At 39.5% G+C, this 23,341-nt stretch overlaps 1 protein-coding gene across 1 annotated transcript in view; it reads left to right on the top strand.

The window, feature by feature from the left end:
- The window catches only part of LOC128687167 (aconitate hydratase, mitochondrial), a 69,668-nt gene that overhangs the window by 25,656 nt on the left and 20,671 nt on the right, over nucleotides 1-23,341 (top strand). Inside the window, exons 5-6 of the mRNA XM_070092767.1 lie at nucleotides 3,971-4,129; nucleotides 6,861-7,047. Coding sequence (XP_069948868.1) covers nucleotides 3,971-4,129; nucleotides 6,861-7,047 — 346 coding nt within the window. The remainder of the gene's footprint in view (nucleotides 1-3,970; nucleotides 4,130-6,860; nucleotides 7,048-23,341) is intronic.

Below are 23,341 nucleotides of genomic sequence, written 5' to 3'. Positions count from 1 at the left end.
TCTGCTCTCCTTTTGCACTCTCTCACCACTCTCTTCACCTTTCTTTTACTCTCCATATACTCTGCTCTTCTTATAACTCTTCTGCTTTGTAAAAACCTCTCATAAGCTACCTTTTTCTCTTTTATCACACCCTTTACTTCATCATTCCACCAATCACTCCTCTTTCCTCCTGCCCCCACCCTCCTATAACTACAAACTTCTGCCCCACATTCTAATACTGCATTTTTAAAACTATTCCAACCCTCTTCAACCCCCCCACTACTCATTTTTGCACTAGCCCACCTTTCTGCTAATAGTCGCTTATATCTCACCCGAACTTCCTCCTCCCTTAGTTTATACATTTTCACCTCCCTCTTATTTGTTGTTGCCACCTTCCTCTTTTCTCATCTACCTCTTACTCTAACTGTAGCTACAACTAAATAATGATCCGAGATATCAGTTGCCCCTCTATAAACATGTACATCCTGGAGCCTACCCATCAACCTTTTATCCACCAATACATAATCTAACAAACTACTTTCATTACATCATGCTACATCATACCTTGTATATTTATTTATCCTCTTTTTCATAAAATATGTATTACTTATTACCAAATCTCTTTCTACACATAGCTCAATTAAAGGCTCCCCATTTACATTTACCCCTGGCACCCCAAATTTGCCTACTACTCCATAACATTTTTACCCCATTTTCGCATTAAAATCCCCAACCACCATTACTCTCACACTTGATTCAAAACTCCCCACGCATTCACTCAACATTTCCCAAAATCTCTCTCTCTCTCTCTCTCCTCTACACTTCTCTCTTCTCCAGGTGCATACACACTTACTATAACCCACTTTTCACATCCAATATTTATTTTACTCCACATAATCCTTGAATTAATACATTTATAGTCCCTCTTTTCCTGCCATAGCTTATCCTTCAACATTATTGCTACTCCTTCTTTAGCTCTAACTCTATTTGAAACCACTGACCTAATCCCATTTATTCCTCTCCATTGAAACTCTCCCACCCCCTTCAGCTTTGTTTCACTTAAAACCAGGACATCCAGCTTCTTCTCATTTATAACATCCACAATCATCTCTTTCTTATCATTTGCACAACATCTACGCACATTCAGACTTCCTACTTTGACAATTTTCTTCTTCTTATTCTTTTTTAGTAATCGTCACAGGAAAGGGGGTTACTAGCCCATTGTTCCCGGCATTTTAGTTGACTTTTACAACACGCATGGCTTACGGAGGAAAGATTCTTATTCCACTTCCCCATGGATATAAAAGGAAAAGTAAACTTATTCCTATATAATTTTTAAAATCTCTTTTGTCCCCCTTCCCTTTATATAAAGAGACTATACACGCTCTCTGCCAATCCTTAGGTACCTTCCCCTCTTTCATACATTTTTTTTTTTTTTTTTTTTCTTCGACAAGTCGGCCATCTCCCACCGAGGCAGGGTGACCCAAAAAAGAAAGAAAATCCCCAAAAAGAAAATACTTTCATCATCATTCAACACTTTCACCACACGCACACATTATCACTGCTTTTGCAGAGGTGCTCAGAATACAACAGTTTAGAAGCATATACATATAAAGATACACAACATATCCCTCCAAACTGCCAATATCCCAAACCCCTCCTTTAAAGTGCAGGCATTGTACTTCCCATTTCCAGGACTCAAGTCTGACTATATGAAAATAACCGGTTTCCCTGAATCCCTTCACTAAATATTACCCTGCTCACACTCCAACAGATCATCAGGTTCCAAGTATCATTCGTCTCCATTCACTCCTATCTAACACGCTCATGCACGCTTGCTCCAACACTATGTCCCTCCCCCCCCCCCCTGCTTTTAACATTTGTCATGATCCCATCAGTTCCAGCTGCTTTACCCCCTTTCATTCTACGTAATGCCTCACGCACCTCCCCCACACTCACATCCTGCACTTCTTCACTCCTAAATGATGATATACCTCCCTGGCCAGTGCATGAAATTACTGCCTCCCTTTCTTCGTCAACATTTAAAAGTTCCTCAAAATATTCTTGCCTTCTACCCAAAACCTCCATTTCCCCATCTACTAACTCCCCTACTCTGTTTTTAACTGATAAATCCATTTGTTCCCTAGGCTTTCTTAACTTGTTTAACTCCAAAAATTTTTCTTATTTTCATTAAAATTCCTTGACAGTACCTCTCCCACTCTATCATCCGCTCTCCTTTTGCACTCTCACACCACTCTCTTCACCTTTCTTTTACTCTCCATATAGTGTACTCTACTCTTCGTATAACACTTCTGCTTTGTAAATACCTCTCATAAGCTACCTTTTTCTCTTTTATCACACCCTTTACTTCATCATTCCACCAATCACTCCTCTTTCCTCCTGCACCCACCCTCCTATAACCATAAACTTCTGCCCCACATTCTAATACTGCATTTTTTAAACTATTCCAACCCTCTTCAACCCCCCCACTATTCATACCTTCACCAGCCCCCCTTTCTGCCAATAGTTGCTTATATTTCACCCGAACTTCCTTCTCCCTTAGTTTATACACTTTCACCTCCCTCTTACTTGTTGTTGCCATTTTCCTCTTATCCCATCTACCTGTTACTCTAACTGTAGCTACAACTAGATAATGATCTGATATATCAGTTGCCCCTCTATAAACGTGTACATCCTGGAGCCTACCCATCAACCATTCATCCACCAATACATAATCTAACAAACTACTTTCATTACGTGCTACATCATACCTTGTATATTTATTTTTCCTCTTTTTCATAAAATATGTATTACTTATTACCAAACCTCTTTCTACACATAGCTCAATTAAAGGCTCCCCATTTTCACCCCTTACCTTGGTTCAAAACTCCCCACACAATTACTCAACATTTCCCAAAATCAATCTCTCTCTCTCTCTCCTGCTGGGACCCCGAATTTACCTACTGCTCCCTCCACAACATTTTTTCCCACTTTAGCATTAAAATCCCCAACCACATGTATTCTCACACTTGGTTCAAAACTCCCCACACAATTACTCAACATTTCCCAAAATCAATCTCTCTCTCTCTCTCCTGTATACTTCTCTCTTTCCCAGGTGCATATATGCTTATTATATCCCACTTCTCACATCCAACCTTTATTTTACTCCACATAATCCTTGAATTAATATATTTATAGTCCCTCTTTTCCTGCTATAGCTTATCCTTCAACATTGCTACTCCTTTAGCTGTAACTCTATTTGAAACCCCTGACCTAATCCCATTTATTTCTCTCCACTGAAACTCACCCACTCCCTTCAGCTTTGTTTCACTTAAAGCCAAGATATCCAGCTTCTCATTCATAACATCCACAATCATCTCTTTCTTATCATTAGCATAACATCCACGCACATTCAGACTTCCCACTTTGACAGTACAGTATTCTTCTTATTCTTTTTAGTAATTATTACAGGAAAGGGGTTACTAGCCCATTGTTCCCGGCATTTGAGTTGACTTTTACAACACGCATGGCTTACGGAGGAAAGATTCTTATTCCACTTCCCCATGGATATAAAAGGAAATGTAATTAGAACAAGAACTAAGATAAAATCAAAGAAAACTCAAATGAGTGTGTATAAGTAAACATGTACATGTGTGTTTAGTGTGACCTAAGTGTAAGTAGAAGTAGCAAGACATACCTGTAATCTTGCATATTTATGAGATTATTATGAGATTATCGTTTTGTAAGTTTCTCTTTTTTTTTTTTTTCTTAATTCTTTGACACTGAGAGCAAGTTTATGAGCAGAGGTCTCGACAGTGAAAGGGTTTAGGGAGTTCAGTCTGTTCATAAAGTTTGGCTTATTAGGTGTGTGTTTGTGCAGGGGGGGGGGGGGTGCTTGTTTTTGTTAAATAAAATAAAACCAGATACTGAACAGAGAAAAATTCATGAAAAGATATTTTAATTTTAATAGGTTAGGAATTTCTTTTCCTAGATTATCTTGGAAAATTATGCATTCCCTGGTCTTCTGATGATTGGAACTGACTCACACACTCCAAATGGTGGTGGACTGGGAGGCCTGTGCATTGGAGTTGGAGGAGCTGATGCTGTTGATGTAATGGCCAATATTCCCTGGGAGCTGAAGTGTCCAAAGGTATATTTAGTGATCTTTGAGTCTTATTCGCAATTTTCCTACATATTTGTTTAACATTAATTAACTGATACCTTTAATGCCAATTTGTTTGTGTTTACCAACTTCAAAACTACTTTTAACAATAATGGGACCCTTGCCAAACCCCTTTAATTGACTTTTTTGTAGTGTAATTCTTTAGCTATTTCCCACATTCCAACATTTACATATGTTACTTTTCTAGAAGGATACATTTTTATCTTTCCAGTAATGATCCACCAGCTGACAACTATTATTTGTAAATTAAAAAAGTGGTTCAGCTTGCTGGCTTCTGCTAATGCCTCTGTAGATAAAAGCCATGTTAACATTGAATCTGCATGTGAAACCTCATGGATCTCTTGGCTTCACTCACTAGGTAACAGGCATTGCAAATACCTGACAAGTTTCCTACTCCTTATCTCACCTCTTTTTCTTCTTCATCAACCTCTGAAAGTCCTTATACCACTTTCCCGGTTTTCTACCAACTTTTCCCTTCAAAATGTGTGCACTGAATTTTTTGAAGAGTTATTTGCTGATGATACTGTACTTATGGGAGATTCTAAAGAAAAATTGCAAAGGTTAGTGGATGAGTTTGGGAGTGTGTGTAAAGGTAGAAAGTTGAAAGTGAACATAGAAAAGAGTAAGGTGATGAGGGTATCAAATGATTTGGATAAAGAAAAATTGGATATCAAATTGGGGAGGAGGAGTATGGAAGAAGTGAATGTTTTCAGATTCTTTCAACTTTCTACCTTTATACACGCTCCCAAACTCGTCCACTAACCTTGGCAATTTTTCTTTAGAATCTCCCATAAGCGCAGTATCATTAGCAAAAAGCAACTGTGTCAATTCCCATTTTGCATTTGATTCCCCATAATTTAATCCCACCCCTCTCCTGAACACCCTAGCATTTACTTCTTTCACAACCCCATCTATAAATATATTAAACAACCATGGTGACATTACACATCCCTGTCTAAGACCTACTTTTACCGGGAAGTAATCTCCCTCTCTTCTACACACCCTAACCTGAGCCTCACTATCCTCATAAAAACTCTTTACAGCATTTAATAACTTCCTATTTTATATACTTGCAACATCTGCCACATTGCTCCCCTATCCACTCTATCATATGCCTTTTCTAAATCCATAAATACAGTGAAAACTTCCCTGCCTTTATCTAAATACTGTTCACATATATGCTTCAATGTAAACACTTGATCTACACATCCCCTACCCACTCTAAAACCTCCTTACTCATCCATAATCCTACATTCTGTCTTGCCTCTAATTCTTTCAATAATAACCCTACCATGCACTTTTCCTGGTATACTCAGTAAACTTATTCCTCTGTAATACTTACAATCTCTTTTGTTCTCCTTCCCTTTATTTAAAGGAATTATACATGCTTTCTGCCAATCCCTAGGTACCTTCCCCTCTTTCAAACATTTATTAAACAAAAATACCAACCACTCCAGCACTATATCCCCCCGGCTTTTAGCATTTCTGTCATGATCCCGTCAGTTCCAGCTGCTTTACCCCCTTTCATTCTACGTAATGCCTCACACACCTCCCCCACACTCGCATCCTGCTCTTCTTCACTCCTAAAAGATGGTGTACCTCCCTGGCCAGTGCATGAAATTACCGCCTCCCTTTTTTGTTGACATTTAAAAGTTCCTCAAAATATTCTCGCCTTCTACCCAAAACCTCCATCTCCCCATCTACTAACTCCCCTTCTGTTTTTAATTGACAAATCCATTCGTTCCCTAGGCTTTCTTAACTTGTTTATCTCGCTCCAAAAATTTTTCATATTTTCTTAAAAATTTCTTGAGTGTCTCTCCCACCCTATCATAAGAACATAAGAATGTAGGAACACTGCAGAAGGCCTACTGGCCCATACGAGGCAGGTCCTTATCAAAACGACATCTACCTAAAGCTACTCAAGAAATAATTCCCGTACCCCTTGACACCAATCAAACCCAGCCCCTCCCACTCATATATTTGTCCAGTCTCTTCTTAAAGCTACCCAAGGTCCTAACCTCTATCACCCCACTGGGAAGACTGTTCCACGCATCTACAACTCTGTTAGAAAACCAGTACTTACCTATGTCCTTTCTAAATCTAAATTTATCCAACTTAAATCCATTATTCCTGGTTCTTACCTGGTTCGACACCCTCAGTACTTTATTAATGTCTCCCTTGTTTATGCCCGTCATCCACTTATACACATCATCTCTCCTTTTACACTCTCTCACCACTCTCTTCACCTTTCTTTTACTCTCCATATACTCTGATCTTCTTATAACACTTCTGCTTTGTAAAAACCTCTTTGTAAAATTCTCCATTAAATATCTTCCTCTATTTCATGTGTACTTTCAGCACTTTCAAAATTTTCTCTCTATATAACCTCTTAAAAGAAGTGTTCTTCTCATTAGGTCAACCTCATTGGGAGACTGCTGATGTTAAAAAAAAATAACCCCCCTTTTTTTCTTTTTTAAGCTGACACCTTTTCTTCCAACAATTATTTGTGCTTCTCACAGCACTGTTTTTGTTTATTCATTTTCACCTCTCTGTTAACTGACACTTCTAACATACAGTATAAAACTTTAATACTGATACTAATATAAAATAAATGTGCTGCAAATTGTTAGTAATATTGTATTGACTTCAGATTATTAATATTGTAGATTTCTAACTAATTTTTGCTCTTCATTTGCAGGTGATTGGTGTGAAACTTACAGGTAAACTGAGTGGCTGGACATCACCAAAAGATGTCATTCTTAAGGTTGCTGGTATTCTGACTGTTAAAGGTGGAACAGGAGCTATTATTGAGTACTTTGGGCCTGGTGTTGATTCCATTTCTTGCACAGGCATGGCAACCATTTGCAATATGGGCGCTGAAATTGGTAAGTTTGGTTTACGTAGGTAATGCATAAAATTTATAACCTTCCATTCCATGAGCTTAGAATAATTAAATGTGTTGAAAAAACTGGCAGGTTTCTAACTAAAGATTTTGGTGTTCGGACCAAGGTTCCTCATTTTAAAATAGGGGTGCTATGCAAAAAAAAGTTGTTTGGTATACACAAGAAGTTGCATAAATCTAGGTGGAAGGAAGGAGGGGTAGTAATTATTCTAGGAAAGTTTGGAGGGAGGGGGATGAAGGAGATTTTTAGTTCTTGGGTAGATTATCCAGCATGATTGTGTATTTTAGATCAGATGAAGTAAAGCCAAGTGTTTTTTATGACTTCATGCACTGTTGGAGTGTGCACAAAGTAACGTATATAAAGGAATGAAGAACGACCAGACTAATCAGTGAGGTGGAAGTATAGTGTCTACACTTTGAAGGAGGGATGGGGATGTTGTATTTCAGGTCATTGGAACTGGGATGCCCACACACTTCTAGCCAACAACTACTGAATAAATTATGGTGAATGAAATTCCATCTTTGGGTCACCCTATAGTAAATGGTCAGTGTCAAAAGAAAAAAAAATTCTACAGTATACAGTGCTATTAAATTATCTTCAATACATAATTTTAATCTGTAGTTTTTAACATTTTCTTAAAAATTCACAATTTTCAAAAATCACTGTGCATTTTTTTTTAACACGTCAACTGTCTCCCACAGAGACAGCGTGATCCAAAAAAGAAACACTTTCACCATCATTCACACAATATCACTGTCTTTGCAGAGGTGCCCAGATATGAAAGTTGAGATGTCATTCCACACAGCCAATATCCCAACCCCTTCCTTTAAAGTACAGGCATTGTACTTACCATTTCCAGGACTCGAGTCCAGCTAACCAGTTTCCCTGAATCCCTTGACAAAATATTACCCTGCTCACACTCCAGCACCTTGTCAGGTCCAAAAAACCATTCGTCTCCATTCATTACTACATAACACGCTCATGCACGCTTGCTGGAAGTGCAAGCCCCTCATCCACTAAACCTTCTTTACCCCTCCCTCCAACCTTTTTGGGGATGACCCCTTATCCTGCCTTCCTTCCTTCTACAGATTTATACGCTCTCCAAGTCATTCTACTTTGTTCCATTCTCTCTAAATGATCAAACCACCCAAACAGCCCCTCTCCAGTCTGCTGAATAATACTTTTAGTAGTAAATTTATAATCAATAAATTCAAAATTATTATTAAAATAACTTCTCTGTCAGACCCGGGTCATTATCACTTAAGACTAGAAACTGGAGAGATAGGAAATGATCATGATGTATTGTATCAGCCACAATAAAAGGTAGCCAACCAAGATCAGCCAAGGAAAGTATCTGAGTGTCAGTCTGGCTGTCTGATATATACCTTTTTTTTTTTTTTCCAACAAGTCGGCCGTCTCCCACCGAGGCAGGGTGACCCAAAAAAAGAAAGAAAATCCCCAAAAAGAAAATACTTTCATCATCATTCAACACTTTCACCACACTTACACATTATCACTGTTTTTGCAGAGGTGCTCAGAATACAACAGTTTACAAGCATATATGTATAAAGATACACAACATATCCCTCCAAACTGCCAATATCCCAAACCCCTCCTTTAAGAATGCAGGTATTGTACTTCCCATTTCCAGGACTCAAGTCCGACTATGTGAAAATAACCGGTTTCCCTGAATCCCTTCACTAAATATTACCCTGCTCACACTCCAACAGATCGTCAGGTCCCAAGTACCATTCGTCTCCATTCACTCCTATCTAACACGCTCACGCACGCTTGCTAGAAGTCCAAGCCCCTCGCCCACAAAACCTCCTTTACCCCCTCTCTCCAACCCTTTCGAGGATGACCCCTACCCCGCCTTCCTTCCCCTATAGATTTATATGCTTTCCGTGTTATTCTACTTTGATCTATTCTCTCTAAATGACCAAACCACCTCAACAACCCCACTTCTGCCCTCTGACTAATACTTTTATTAACTCCACACCTTTTCCTAATTTCCACACTCCGAATTTTCTGCATAATATTTACACCACACATTGCCCTTAGACAGGACATCTCCACTGCCTCCAACCGTCTTCTTGCTGCTGCATTTACCACCCAAGCTTCACATCCATATAAGAGTGTTGGTACTATTATACTTTCATACATTCCCTTCTTTGCCTCCATAGATAACGTTTTTTGACTCCACATGTACCTCAACGCACCACTCGCCTTTTTTCCCTCATCATTTCTATGATTAACCTCATCCTTCATAAATCCGTCCGCCGACACTTCAACTCCCAAGTATCTGAAAACATTCACTTCTTCCATGCTCCTCCTCCCCAATTTGATATCCAATTTTTCTTTATCTAAATCATTTGATACCCTCATCACCTTACTCTTTTCTATGTTCACTTTCAACTTTCTACCTTTACACACATTCCCAAACTCATCCACTAACCTTTGCAATTTTTCTTTAGAATCTCCCATAAGCACAGTATCATCAGCAAAAAGTAACCGTGTCAATTCCCATTTTGAATTTGATTTCCCATTATTTAATCCCATCCCTCTCCCGAACACCCTAGCATTTACTTCTTTTACAACCCCATCTATAAATATATTAAACAACCATGGTGACATTACACATCCCTGTCTAAGACCTACTTATACTAGGAAGTAGTCTCCCTCTCTTCTACACACCCTAACCTGAGCCTCACTATCCTCATAAAAACTCTTTACAGCATTTAGTAACTTACCACCTATTCCATATACTTGCAACATCTGCCACATTGCTCCTCTATCCACTCTATCATATGCCTTTTCTAAATCCATAAATACAATAAAAACTTCCCTACCCATATCTAAATACTGTTCACATATATGCTTCAATGTAAACACTTGATCTACACATCCCCTACCCACTCTGAAACCTCTTTGCTCATCCGCAATCCTACATTCTGTCTTACCTCTAATTCTTTCAATTATAACCCTACCGTACACGTTTCCTGGTATACTCAGTAAACTTATTCCTCTATAATTTTTCCAGTCTCTTTTGTCCCCTTTCCCTTTATATAAAGGGACTATACATGCTCTCTGCCAATCCCTAGGTACCTTCCCCTCTTTCATACATTTATTAAACAAAAGTACCAACCACTCCAACACTATATCCCCCCCTGCTTTTAACATTTCTGTCATGATCCCATCAGTTCCAGCTGCTTTACCCCCTTTCATTCTACATAATGCCTCGCGTACCTCCCCCACATTTACATTCTGCTCTTCTTCACTCCTAAAAGATAGTATACCTCCCTGGCCAGTGCATGAAATTACCACCTCCCTTTCTTCCTCAACATTTAAATGTTCCTCAAAATATTCTTGCCATCTACCTAATGCCTCCCTCTCCTCATCTACTAACTCCCCTACTCTGTTTTTAACTGACAAATCCATACTTTCCCTAGGCTTTCTTAACTTGTTTAACTCCAAAATTTTTTCTTATTTTCATTAAAATTTCTTGACAGTGCCTCTCCCACTCTTATCATCTGCTCTCCTTTTGCACTCTCTCACCACTCTCTTCACCTTTCTTTTACTCTCCATATACTCTGCTCTTCTTATAACACTTCTGCTTTGTAAAAACCTCTCATAAGCTACCTTTTTCTCTTTTATCACACCCTTTACTTCATCATTCCACCAATCACTCCTCTTTCCTCCTGCCCCCACCCTCCTATTACCACAAACTTCTGCCCCACATTCTAATACTGCATTTTTAAAACTATTCCAACCCTCTTCAACCCCCCCACTACTCATCTTTGCACTAGCCCACCTTTCTGCCAATAGTCGCTTATATCTCACCCGAACTTCCTCCTCCCTTAGTTTATACATTTTCACCTCCCTCTTATTTGTTGTTGCCACCTTCTCCTTTTCCCATCTACCTCTTACTCTAACTGTAGCTACAACTAAATAATGATCTGATTTATCAGTTGCCCCTCTATAAACATGTACATCCTGGAGCCTATCCATCAACCTTTTATCCACCAATACATAATCTAACAAACTACTTTCATTATGTGCTACATCATACCTTGTATATTCATTTATCCTCTTTTTCATAAAATATGTATTACTTATTACAAAATTTCTTTCTACACATAGCTCAATTAAAGGCTCCCCATTTACATTTACCCCTGGCACCCCAAATTTACCTACTACTCCCTCCATAACATTTTTACCCACTTTAGCATTAAAATCCCCAACCACCATTACTCTCACATTTGATTCAAAACTCCCCACGCATTCACTCAACATTTCCCAAAATCTCTCTCTCTCCTCTACACTTCTGTCTTCTCCAGGTGCATACACGCTTACTATAACCCACTTTTCACATCCAATCTTTATTTTACTCCACATAATCCTTGAATTAATACATTTATAGTCCCTCTTTTCCTGCCATAGCTTATCCTTCAACATTATTGCTACTCCTTCTTTAGCTCTAACTCTATTTGAAACCCCTGACCTAATCCCATTTATTCCTCTCCATTGAAACTCTCCCACCCCCCTTCAGCTTTGTTTCACTTAAAGCCAGGACATCCAGCTTCTTCTCATTCATAACATCCACAATCATCTCTTTCTTATCATGGTGTTTCCTTTATCATGAATTCATTATTACAGACTAGCCACTAAGGGAAAAGGGGATGAAGTGAAAACAAGGGAAGTTCATTGGGACATAATGTACTCCTGGTGTAAGGTGCTGATGCTTAGGGAGTCGGGTGGGGGGAGTTAGGGAGTGTAACTAGTAACCATGTTTTCACCACTGCCAGACACTGGTCTTTGCCTTTTTTTTTCTTGTGCTCATGTGGAATATTTTCTGTACGTACTTTGCGTTAGCATTATTGTCGATATAAGAATAGTCCTATACATATATAATGCTCTATTTTCCCATCACTTTGAGAATGATTTACCACCAGTCATCATAACCATTTCACAGTACTCCCTTTTTTTTATGCTGTCACATATGCTGCCTTCCATCATTTTATTCTTGACTCAACTGTTTGGGTGTCTAGCACCTCATGTCGGATAAAACAAAACTCTAGGATCAAGCGAGACCACAGTGCATCATAGACACTACTGCCTCAGTCGGACATGTAAACAACAACAACAGCAACAACAACACTCAGGACCTGTTAAACCAACATGAGCTTCCCACCAGCAAATTGGTGGGAAGGTGTGTCTTTGCAGAGGCACCCAGATACAACAGTTTAGAAGCATATATAAAGATGTATATAACATACCCATTCTAACTGCGAATATCCTAAACCCCCTCCTTTAAAGTTCAGGCATTGTACTTCCCATTTCCAGTACTCAAGTCCGGCTATATAAAAATAACTGGTTTCCCTGAATCCCTTCACCAAATATTATCCTGCTCACACTCCAACAGTTCGTCAGGTCCCAAAAACCGTTTGTCTCCATTCACTCCTATCTAACACGCTCACACATGTTTGCTGGAAGTCCAAGCCCATCGCCCACAAAACCTCCTTTACCCCCTCTCTCGAACCTTTTCGAGGACAACCCCTATCCTGCCTTCCTTCCCCTACAGATTTTACACTCTCCAAGTCATTGTACTTAGATACATTCTCTCTAAATGACCAAACCACCTCAACAACCCCTCTTCAGCCCTCTGATTAACTCCACACCTCCTAATTTCCACACTCCGAATTCTCTGCACAATATTTACACCACACAGTGGGGGGAAATAAATGGGATTAAATCTGGAGTATCTGAGAGAGTTAGAGCAAAGGAAGGGGTAGCAGTAATGTTGAATGATCAGTTATGGAAGGAGAAAAGAGAATATGAATGTGTCAATTCTTGAATTATGTGGATTAAAGTAAAGGTTGGGTGCGAGAAGTGGGTCATAATCAGCGTGTATGCACCTGGAGAAGAGAGGAATGCAGAGGAGAGAGAGAGATTTTGGGAGATGTTAAGTGAATGTATAGGAGCCTTTGAACCAAGTGAGAGAGTAATTGTGGTAGGGGACCTGAATGCTAAAGTAGGAGAAACTTTTAGAGAGGGTGTGGTAGGTAAGTTTGGGGTGCCAGGTGTAAATGATAATGGGAGCCCTTTGATTGAACTTTGTATAGAAAGGGGTTTAGTTATAGGTAATACATATTTTAAGAAAAAGAGGATAAATAAGTATACAAGATATGATGTAGGGCGAAATGACAGTAGTTTGTTGGATTATGTATTGGTAGATAAAAGACTGTTGAGTAGACTTCAGGATGTACATGTTTGTAGAGGGGCCACAGATAGATCACTTTCTAGTTGTAGCTACACTGAGAGTAAAAGGTAGATGGGATACAAGGAGAATAGAAGCATCAGGGAAGAGAGAGGTGAAGGTTTATAAACTAAAAGAGGAGGCAGTTAGGGTAAGATATAAACAGCTATTGGAGGATAGATGGGCTAATGAGAGCATAGGCAATGGGGTCGAAGAGGTATGGGGTAGGTTTAAAAATGTAGTGTTAGTGTGTTCAGCAGAAGTTTGTGGTTACAGGAAAGTGGGTGCGGGAGGGAAGAGGAGCGATTAGTGGAATGATGATGTAAAGAGAGTAGTAAAGGAGAAAAAGTTAGCATATGAGAAGTTTTTACAAAGTAGAAGTGATGCAAGGAGGGAAGAGTATATGGAGAAAAAGAGAGAGGTTAAGAGAGTGGTGAAGCAATGTAAAAAGAGAGCAAATGAGAGAGTGGGTGAGATGTTATCAACAAATTTTGTTGAAAATAAGAAAAAGTTTTGGAGTGAGATTAACAAGTTAAGAAAGCCTAAAGAACAAATAGATTTGTCAGTTAAAAATAGGAGAGGAGAGTTATTAAATGGAGAGTTAGAGGTATTGGGAAGATGGAGGGAATATTTTGGGGAATTGTTAAATGTTGATGAAGATAGGGAAGCTGTGATTTCGTGTATAGGGCAAGGAGGAATAACTTCTTGTAGGAGTGAGGAAGAGCCAGTTGTGAGTGTGGGGGAAGTTCGTGAGGCAGTAGGTAAAATGAAAGGGGTAAGGCAGCTGGGATTGATGGGATAAAGATAGAAATGTTAAAAGCAGGTGGGGATATAGTTTTGGAGTGGTTGGTGCAATTATTTAATAAATGTATGGAAGAGGGTAAGGTACCTAGGGATTGGCAGAGAGCATGCATAGTTCCTTTGTATAAAGGCAAAGGGGATAAAAGAGAGTGCAAAAATTATAGGGGGATAAGTCTGTTGAGTCCTAGGTAGTAGGTTGGTAGACAGCAACCGCCCAGGGAGGTACTACCGTCCTGCCAAGTGAGTGTAAAACGTAAGCCTGTAATTGTTTTACACGATGGTAGGATTGCTGGTGTTTTTTCTGTCTCATAAACATGCAAGGTTTCAGGTACGTCTTGCTACTTCTGCTTACACTTAGGTCACACTACACATACATGTACAAGCATATGTATACACACCCCTCTGGGTTTTCTTCTATTTTCTTACTAGCTCTTGTTCTTGTTTATTTCCTCTTATCTCCATGGGGAAGTGGAACAGAATTCTTCCTCCGTAAGCTATGCGTGTTGTAAGAGGCGACTAAAATGCCAGGAGCAAGGGGCTAGTAACCCCTTCTCCTGTATATATTACTAAATATGAAAGGAGAAACTTTTGTTTTTCCTTTTGGGCCACCCCACCTCGGTGGGATACGGCTGGTGTGTTGAAAGAAAGAAGTCTGTTGAGTATACCTGGTAAAGTGAATGGTAGAGTTATTATTGAAAGAGTTAAGAGTAAGGCGGAGAATAGGATAGCAGATGAACAAGGAGGCTTTAGGAAAGGTAGGGGGTGTGTGGACCAGGTGTTTACAGTGAAACATATAAGTGAACAGTATTTAGATAAGGCTAAAGAGGTCTTTGTGGCATTTATGGATTTGGAAAAGGCGTATGACAGGGTGGATAGGGGGGCAATGTGGCAGATGTTGCAGGTGTATGGTGTAGGAGGTAGGTTACTGAAAGCAGTGAAGAGTTTTTACGAGGATAGTGAGGCTCAAGTTAGAGTATATAGGAAAGAGGGAAATTATTTCCCAGTAAAAGTAGGCATTAGACAAGGATGTGTGATGTCACCGTGGTTGTTTAATATATTTATAGATGGGGTTGTAAGAGAAGTAAATGCGAGGGCCTTGGCAAGAGGCGTGGAGTTAAAAGATAAAGAATCACACACAAAGTGGGAGTTGTCACAGCTGCTCTTTGCTGATGACACTGTGCTCTTGGGAGATTCTGAAGAGAAGTTGCAGAAATTGGTGGATGAATTTGGTAGGGTGTGCAAAAGAAGAAAATTAAAGGTGAATACAGGAAAGAGTAAGGTTATGAGGATAACAAAAAGATTAGGTGATGAAAGATTGGATATCAGATTGGAGGGAGAGAGTATGGAGGAGGTGAATGTATTCAGATATTTGGGAGTGGACGTGTCAGCGGATGGGTCTATGAAAGATGAGGTGAAACGTAAAATTGATGAGGGGAAAAGGGTGAGTGGTGCACTTAGGAGTCTGTGGAGACAAAGAACTTTGTCCTTGGAGGCAAAGAGGGGAATGTTTGAGAGTATAGTTTTACCAACGCTCTTATATGGGTGTGAAGCATGGGTGATGAATGTTGCAGCGAGGAGAAGGCTGGAGGCAGTGGAGATGCCATGTCTGAGGGCAATGTGTGGTGTGAATATAATGCAGAGAATTAGTAGTTTGGAAGTTAGGAGGAGGTGCTGGATTGCCAAAACTGTTGTCCAGAGGGCTGAGGAAGGGTTGTTGAGGTGGTTCGGACATGTAGAGAGAATGGAGCGAAACAGAATGACTTCAAGAGTGTATCAGTCTGTAGTGGAAGGAAGGCGGGGTAGGGGTCGGCCTAGGAAAGGTTGGAGGGAGGGGGTAAAGGAGGTTTTGTGTGCGAGGGGCTTGGACTTCCAGCAGGCATGCGTGAGCGTGTTTGATAGGAGTGAATGGAGACAAATGGTTTTTAATACTTGACGTGCTGTTGGAGTGTGAGCAAAGTAACATTTATGAAGGGGTTCAGGGAAACCGGCAGGCCGGACTTGAGTCCTGGAGATGGGAAGTACAGTGCCTGCACTCTGAAGGAGGGGTGTTAATGTTGCAGTTTAAAAACTGTAGTGTAAAGCACCCTTCTGGCAAGACAGTGATGGAGTGAATGATGGTGAAAGTTTTTCTTTTTCGGGCCACCCTGCCTTGGTGGGAATCGGCCAGTGTGATAATAATAATAATAAAAATAATTGCCCTTAGACAGGACATCTCCACTGCTTCCAGCCGCCTTTTTGATGTAGCATTTACAACCCAAGCTTCACACCCATATAAGAGTGTTGGTACCACTATACTTTTGTGTATTCCCTTCTTTGCCTCCATGGTTAACGTTTTTTGTCTCCACAGTTACCTCAATGCACCACTCACCTTTTTTTCTTCATCAATTCTATGGATAACCTCATCCTTCATAAACCCTTCTGCTGACAAGTCAACTCTCAAATATCTGAAAACATTCACTTCTTCCATACTACCTCTCTCCAATGTGATATCCAATTTTCTTTATCTAAATCATTTGATACCCTCATCACCTTACTCTTAACTATGTTCACTTTCAACTTTCTACCTGTACACACCCTCCCAAACTCATCCACTAACCTTTGCAACTTTTCTTTAGAATCTCCAATAAGCACAGTATCATCAGCAAAAAGTAACTGTCAGAACTCTCATTTTGTATTTCATTCCCCATAATTTAATCCCACCCCTCTTGCCAACACTATAGCATTTACTGCCTTTACAACCCTATCCATGAATATATTAAACAACCATGGTGACATTACACATCCCTGTCTGAGACCTACTTTTACCAGAAAGTAATCTCCCTCTCTTCTACACACCCTAACCTGAGCCTCACTATCCCCATAAAAAGTCTTTACAGCATTTAGTAAGTTACTACAAATTCCATATACAGTGGACCCCCGGTTAACGATATTTTTTCATTCGAGAAGTATGTTCAGGTGCCAGCACTGACCGAATTTGCTCACATAAGGAATATTGTGAAGTAGATTAGTCCATTTCAGACCCCCAAACATACACGTACAAACGCACTTACATAAATACACTTACATAATTGGTCACATTGGGAGGTGATCGTTAAGCGGGGGTCCACTGTACTTGAAACATCTGCCACATTGCTCCCCTGTCCACTCTAGCATATGCCTTTTCTAAATAGATAAATGCAATGAAAATTTTCCTACCTTTATCTAAATACTGTTCACATTTATGCTTCAGTGTAAACACTTGATCTATACATCCTCTACCCACTCTAAAGCCTCCTTGCTCATCTGCAATCCTACTCTGTCTTACCTCTAATTCTTTCAATAATAACCCTACCATACACTTTTCCTGGTATACTTGGTAAACTTTTTGCCCTATAATTTTTAGTCTTTTTTTTTTTCCCCCTTCCATTTATGTAAAGGAAAAATACACACACACTGCCAATCCCTAGGTACCTTCCCCTCTTTCATACATGTATTAAACAAGAATACCAACCACTCCAATACGTATTATATCCCCCTCTGCTTTTAACATTTCTGTCATGATTCTGTCAGTTCCAGCTGCTTTACCCCCTTTCATTCTACGTAATGCCTCGCACACCTCTCTCACACTCACATCCTGCTCTTCTTCACTCCTAAAAGATGGTATACCTCCCTGGCCAGTGCATGAAATTACTGCTTCCCTTTCTTCATCGACATTTAAAATTTTTCAAAATATTCCCGCCATCTACCCAATACCTCTAGCTCCCCATCTACTAACTCCCTTACTCTGCTTTTAACCCTTTGACTGTTTTGGTCGTATATATACGTTTTACGAGCCAGTGTTTCGGATGTACGTATATATACTCAATAATTCTAGCGGCTTCAAATTAAGCAGGAGAAAGCTGGTAGGCCCACATGTTAGAGAATGAGTCTGTGTGGTCAGTGTGCACCACATAAAAAAAAATCCTGCAGCACACAGTGCATAATGAGAAAAAAAAATGACGTTTTTTTGGATTAAAACGCCGACTTTGAGGTGTATTTTCATATAGTATTTATCATTGTATTCTTGTTTTCATGGTCTTGCGTGATAAAATAAAAAACATATTGCAGAAATAGAGATGATTTTGATTAGTTTCACGATGAAAACCACTTAGAAATTGAGCTCAAAGTAGCGGAAATGTTCGATTTTTACCAATGTTCAAGAGTCGGCAAATCACACCACACGTCCAATACACGTCAACTGGGGAGTCTGATATTCTTTCACTAGTGCACTGATATTATTTATACCCTTTTTACAATAATGCAGTAGTCTGCATAACAGTAAATTTTGTATTTTTTGTATGAATAAAAAATCAAAATAGAATGCAATAGTAATATAAGAGGGGCATAGAGATGTGAACAGAGGATATGTTATTTTAGTGCCAAGAATGTCTACATTGTTTATTCTGGACCCTATTTTGAAATTGGTATCTCTTTTAATTTGCGTGAAATTGGCCAAATTGCCAATTTCTGACCACTTTATTGGGTAGTTCAAACCAGTAAATGGGCAGTTTCTTGTACTCATTTGATAGAAAAAATGGAGTTCTAAAGAAATAGCTATGAGTTTGGTCAACTGGAACAACGGAATTGGCCAAAAACAGGGCTCAAATTCGGCGAAATCGCCGATGCATGTATGTCGCCGAGACCGCTTACTTTGCGGGAGCGTAATTCTGAGAGTTTTCGACCAAATTTTTTTCATACTTTTGGTGTCATTACCATCGGGAAAAGATTCTCAATCAGTTCATAAGTTTTTTTAAATTTTGCGATATAGAATGACAGTTTTAGAAAGGGGCTTGCAACAGTCAAAGGGTTAACTGACAAATCCATTAGTTCCCTGGGCTTTCTTAACTTGGTTATCTCACTCCAAAACTTTTTCTTATTTTCATCAAAATTTCTTGACAGTGCCTCTCCCACTCTGTCATCAGCTCTCCCTTTGCACTCTCTCACCACTCTCTTCGCCTTTCTTTTACTCTCCATATACAGTGGTACCTCAGGATTCGAACAGCTCAAAATGCGAACAATTATGTAAGTGTATTTATATAAATGCTTTCGTAAGTGTATTTTTGGAGGTCTGAAACGTATTAATCTAATTGACATTATTTCTTATGGGAACAAATTTGTCCGGTATCAGCACTCAAACAGCCTTCTGGAACGAAATAAGTTTATATCCCGAGGTATCACTGTACTCTGCTCTTCTTATAACACTTCTGTTTTGTAAAAACCTCTCATAAGCTAACTTTTTCTTTTTATCACATCCTTTACTTCATCATTCCACCAATCACTCCTCTTTCCTCCTGCACCCACCCTCCTATAACCACAAACTTCTGCCCCACATTCTAATACTGCATTTTTAAAACTATTCCAACCCTCTTCAACCCCCCCCCCCATCTCCCTTCCCCACTACTCATACTTGCACTAGCCCACCTTTCTGCCATTAACTGTTTATATGTCACCCTAACTTCCTCCTCCCTTAATTTGTACACTTTCACCTCTCTCACTTGCTGTTGCCATTTAGTCCTATCTACCTCTTATTCTTAACTGTAGCTACAACTATATAATGATCCGATATATCAGTTGCCCCTCTATAAACACGTACATCCTGAAGCCTACCCATCAACCTTTTATCCAATACATAATCTAACAAACTACTTTCATTATGTGCTATATCATACCTTGTATGCTTATTTGTCCTCTTTTTCATAAAATATGTATTACTTATTTCCAGACCTCTTTCTACACATAGCTCAATTAAAGGCTCCCCATTTTCATTTACCCCTGGCACCCCAAATTTATCTACTACTCCCTCCACAACATTTTTACCCACTTTAACATTGAGATCCCCAACCACAAGTACTCTCTCACTTGGTTCAAAACTCCCCATGCACTTACTCAACATTTCCCAAAATCTCTCTCTCTCCACTACACCTCTCTCTTCTCCAGGTGCCTGAATGCTTACTGTAACCCACTTTTCACATCCAACCCTTACTTTACTCCACATGATCCTTGAATTTATACATTTATATTCCCTCTTTTCCTGTCATAATTTATCCCTCAACATTATTGCTACTCCTTCTTTAGCTCTAACTCTATTTGAAACCCCTAACCTAATCCCATTTATTTCTCCCCACTAAAACTCTCCCACCCCCTTCAGCTTTGTTTCACTTCAAGCCAGGACATCCAGCTTCTCATTCATAACATCCACAATCATCTCTTTCTCATCATTCGCAGAACATCCATGCACATTCAAATATTCCGCTTTGACAGTTTTCTTCTTTTTCGTTTTAGTAGGCTATACAGGAAAAGGGGTTACTAGTCCATTGCTCCCGGCATTTTAGCTGACTTTTACAACATGCATGGCTTACGGAGGAAAGATTCTTATTCCACTTCTCCCATGGATATGAAAGGAAAAGCAATAAGATCAAGAACTATTAAGATAAAATTAAAGAAAAGTTAGATGAGTGTATATACATAAATGTGTACATATATGTGTAGTGTGACCTAAGTGTAAGTAGAAGTAGCAAGACGTACCTGAAATCTTGCATCTTTATGAGACAGTAAAAAGACACCAGAAATCCTACCATCATGTAAAACAATTTCAAGCTTTCGTTTTACACTCACTTGGCAGGATGGTAGTACCTCCCTGGGTGGTTGTTGTCTACCAACCTACTACATAAAAACTTGTATAGTCTTGTAATGCTGTCATCTATTCTCCATTTCAAAACCGTTCTAGAATATTTCTCTTTAATGCACCATATGTCCAGATTTATCATAGGGTTTTTCTGCCATTGCATATCTTCTGTATGCTTCACTATTTCTTGTTCTTCTACATTTACTATTATCAAGCATTTTTAAATTACTTAGTTCATCAGTGCTTGGTAAAACATTATTATTTTTTTTTTATTATTATCACACTGGCCGATTCCCACCAAGGCAGGGTGGCCCGAAAAAGAAAAACTTTCACCATCATTCACTCCATCACTGTCTTGCCAGAAGGGTGCTTTACACTACAGTTTTTAAACTGCAACATTAACACCCCTCCTTCAGAGTGCAGGCACTGTACTTCCCATCTCCAGGACTCAAGGCCGGCCTGCCGGTTTCCCTGAACCCCTTCATAAATGTTACTTGGCTCACACTCCAACAGCACGTCAAGTATTAAAAACCATTTGTCTCCATTCACTCCTATCAAACACGCTCACGCATACCTGCTGGAAGTCCAAGCCCCTCGCACACAAAACCTCCTTTACCCTCTCTCTCCAACCTTTCCTAGGCCGACCCCTACCCCGCCTTCCTTCCACTACAGACTGATACACTCTTGAAGTCATTCTGTTTCGCTCCATTCTCTCTACATGTCCGAACCACCTCAACAACCCTTCCTCAGCCCTCTGGACAACAGTTTTGGTAATCCCGCACCTCCTCCTAACTTCCAAACTACGAATTCTCTGCATTATATTCACACCACACATTGCCCTCAGACATGACATCTCCACTGCCTCCAGCCTTCTCCTCGCTGCAACATTCATCACCCATGCTTCACACCCATATAAGAGCGTTGGTAAAACTATACTCTCATACATTCCCCTCTTTGCCTCCAAGGACAAAGTTCTTTGTCTCCAGACTCCTAAGTGCACCACTCACTCTTTTTCCCTCATCAATTCTATGATTCACCTCATCTTTCATAGACCCATCCGCTGACACGTCCACTCCCAAATATCTGAATACATTCACCTCCTCCATACACTCTCCCTCCAATCTGATACTCAATCTTTCATCACCTAATCTTTTTGTTATCCTCATAACCTTACTCTTTCCTGTATTCACCTTTAATTTTCTTCTTTTGCACACCCTACCAAATTCATCTACCAATCTCTGCAACTTCTCTTTAGAATCTCCCAAGAGCACAATGTCATCAGCAAAGAGCAGCTGTGACAACTCCCACTTTGTGTGTGATTCTTTATAACTCCACGCCTCTTGTCAAGACCCTCGCATTTACTTCTCTTACAACCCCATCTATAAATATATTAAACAACCACGGTGACATCACACATCCTTGTCTAAGGCCTACTTTTACTGGGAAATAATTTCCCTCTTTCCTACATACTCTAACTTGAGCCTCACTATCCTCGTAAAAACTCTTCACTGCTTTCAGTAACCTACCTCCTACACCATACACTTGCAACATCTGCCACATTGCCCCCCTATCCACCCTGTCATACGCCTTTTCCAAATCCATAAATGCCACAAAGACCTCTTTAGCCTTATCTAAATACTGTTCACTTATGTGTTTCACTGTAAACACCTGGTCCACACACCCCGTACCTTTCCTAAAATATTTTCCTGATGATAGAGCATCAGAGCTATAGTTAGGAGTAGATGTAAGTATTAATAAAACTGTTGAATTGTTAATTTAATTTTTAGCATAATTGGTACTTAACCCTTTCAGGGTCCGTGCCGGAGATCTACGGCTTTACGTTGAGGGTCCAAACCGTAGATCTACTCCATGAGCTCAGCTCACTCTGATAAGCTGTGAGTGGTAAATTTGGGCCTAGATATGAGAGAATACATCTATGTGGTATGTGTGCACCACATAAAACAAATCCTGCAGCACACAGTGTATAATGAGAGAAAAAAAACTGAGACCGTGATTTTCGATTAAAACATTGAATTTGCAGTGTTTTTTCGTATGTTTTTTATAGTTGTATTTACGATTTCTTGGTCTCATTTGATAAAATGGAAGATCTATTACAGAAATAGAGATGATTTTGATTGGTTTTAGTATTGAAATGGCGTGAAACTGAGCTCAAAGTAGCGGAAATTTAAATTTTTGCTGATGTTCAAGAGTAAACAAACGACCTCACACGTCTAATACACGCCAGCTGGCGGGTCTAATATACATTCACAAATGTGGTGGTGATATTTATGCAATTATTACAATATTGCATAACAGTAAATCTTCTATTTTTTGGTTTGAATAAAAATTTATTATGTGAATAAAAAATCAAAATGAAATTCATTTGTAAATCCTGAAAACATAACTAATGAACAGAGGAAATGTTTTAGTGCCAGGAATGCCTGCATTGTTTATTCTGGACCCTATTTTGAAATTGGAATACAGTGGACCCCCGCTTAACGATCACCTCCAAATGCGACCAATTATGTAAGTGCGTTTGTACGTGTATGTTTGGGGGTCTGAAATGGACTAACCTA

The sequence above is a fragment of the Cherax quadricarinatus genome, chromosome 40 (assembly GCF_038502225.1).
Source record: "Cherax quadricarinatus isolate ZL_2023a chromosome 40, ASM3850222v1, whole genome shotgun sequence".
NCBI lineage: Eukaryota > Metazoa > Arthropoda > Malacostraca > Decapoda > Parastacidae > Cherax > Cherax quadricarinatus.
This window is presented reverse-complemented; position numbering and strand designations above follow the sequence as displayed.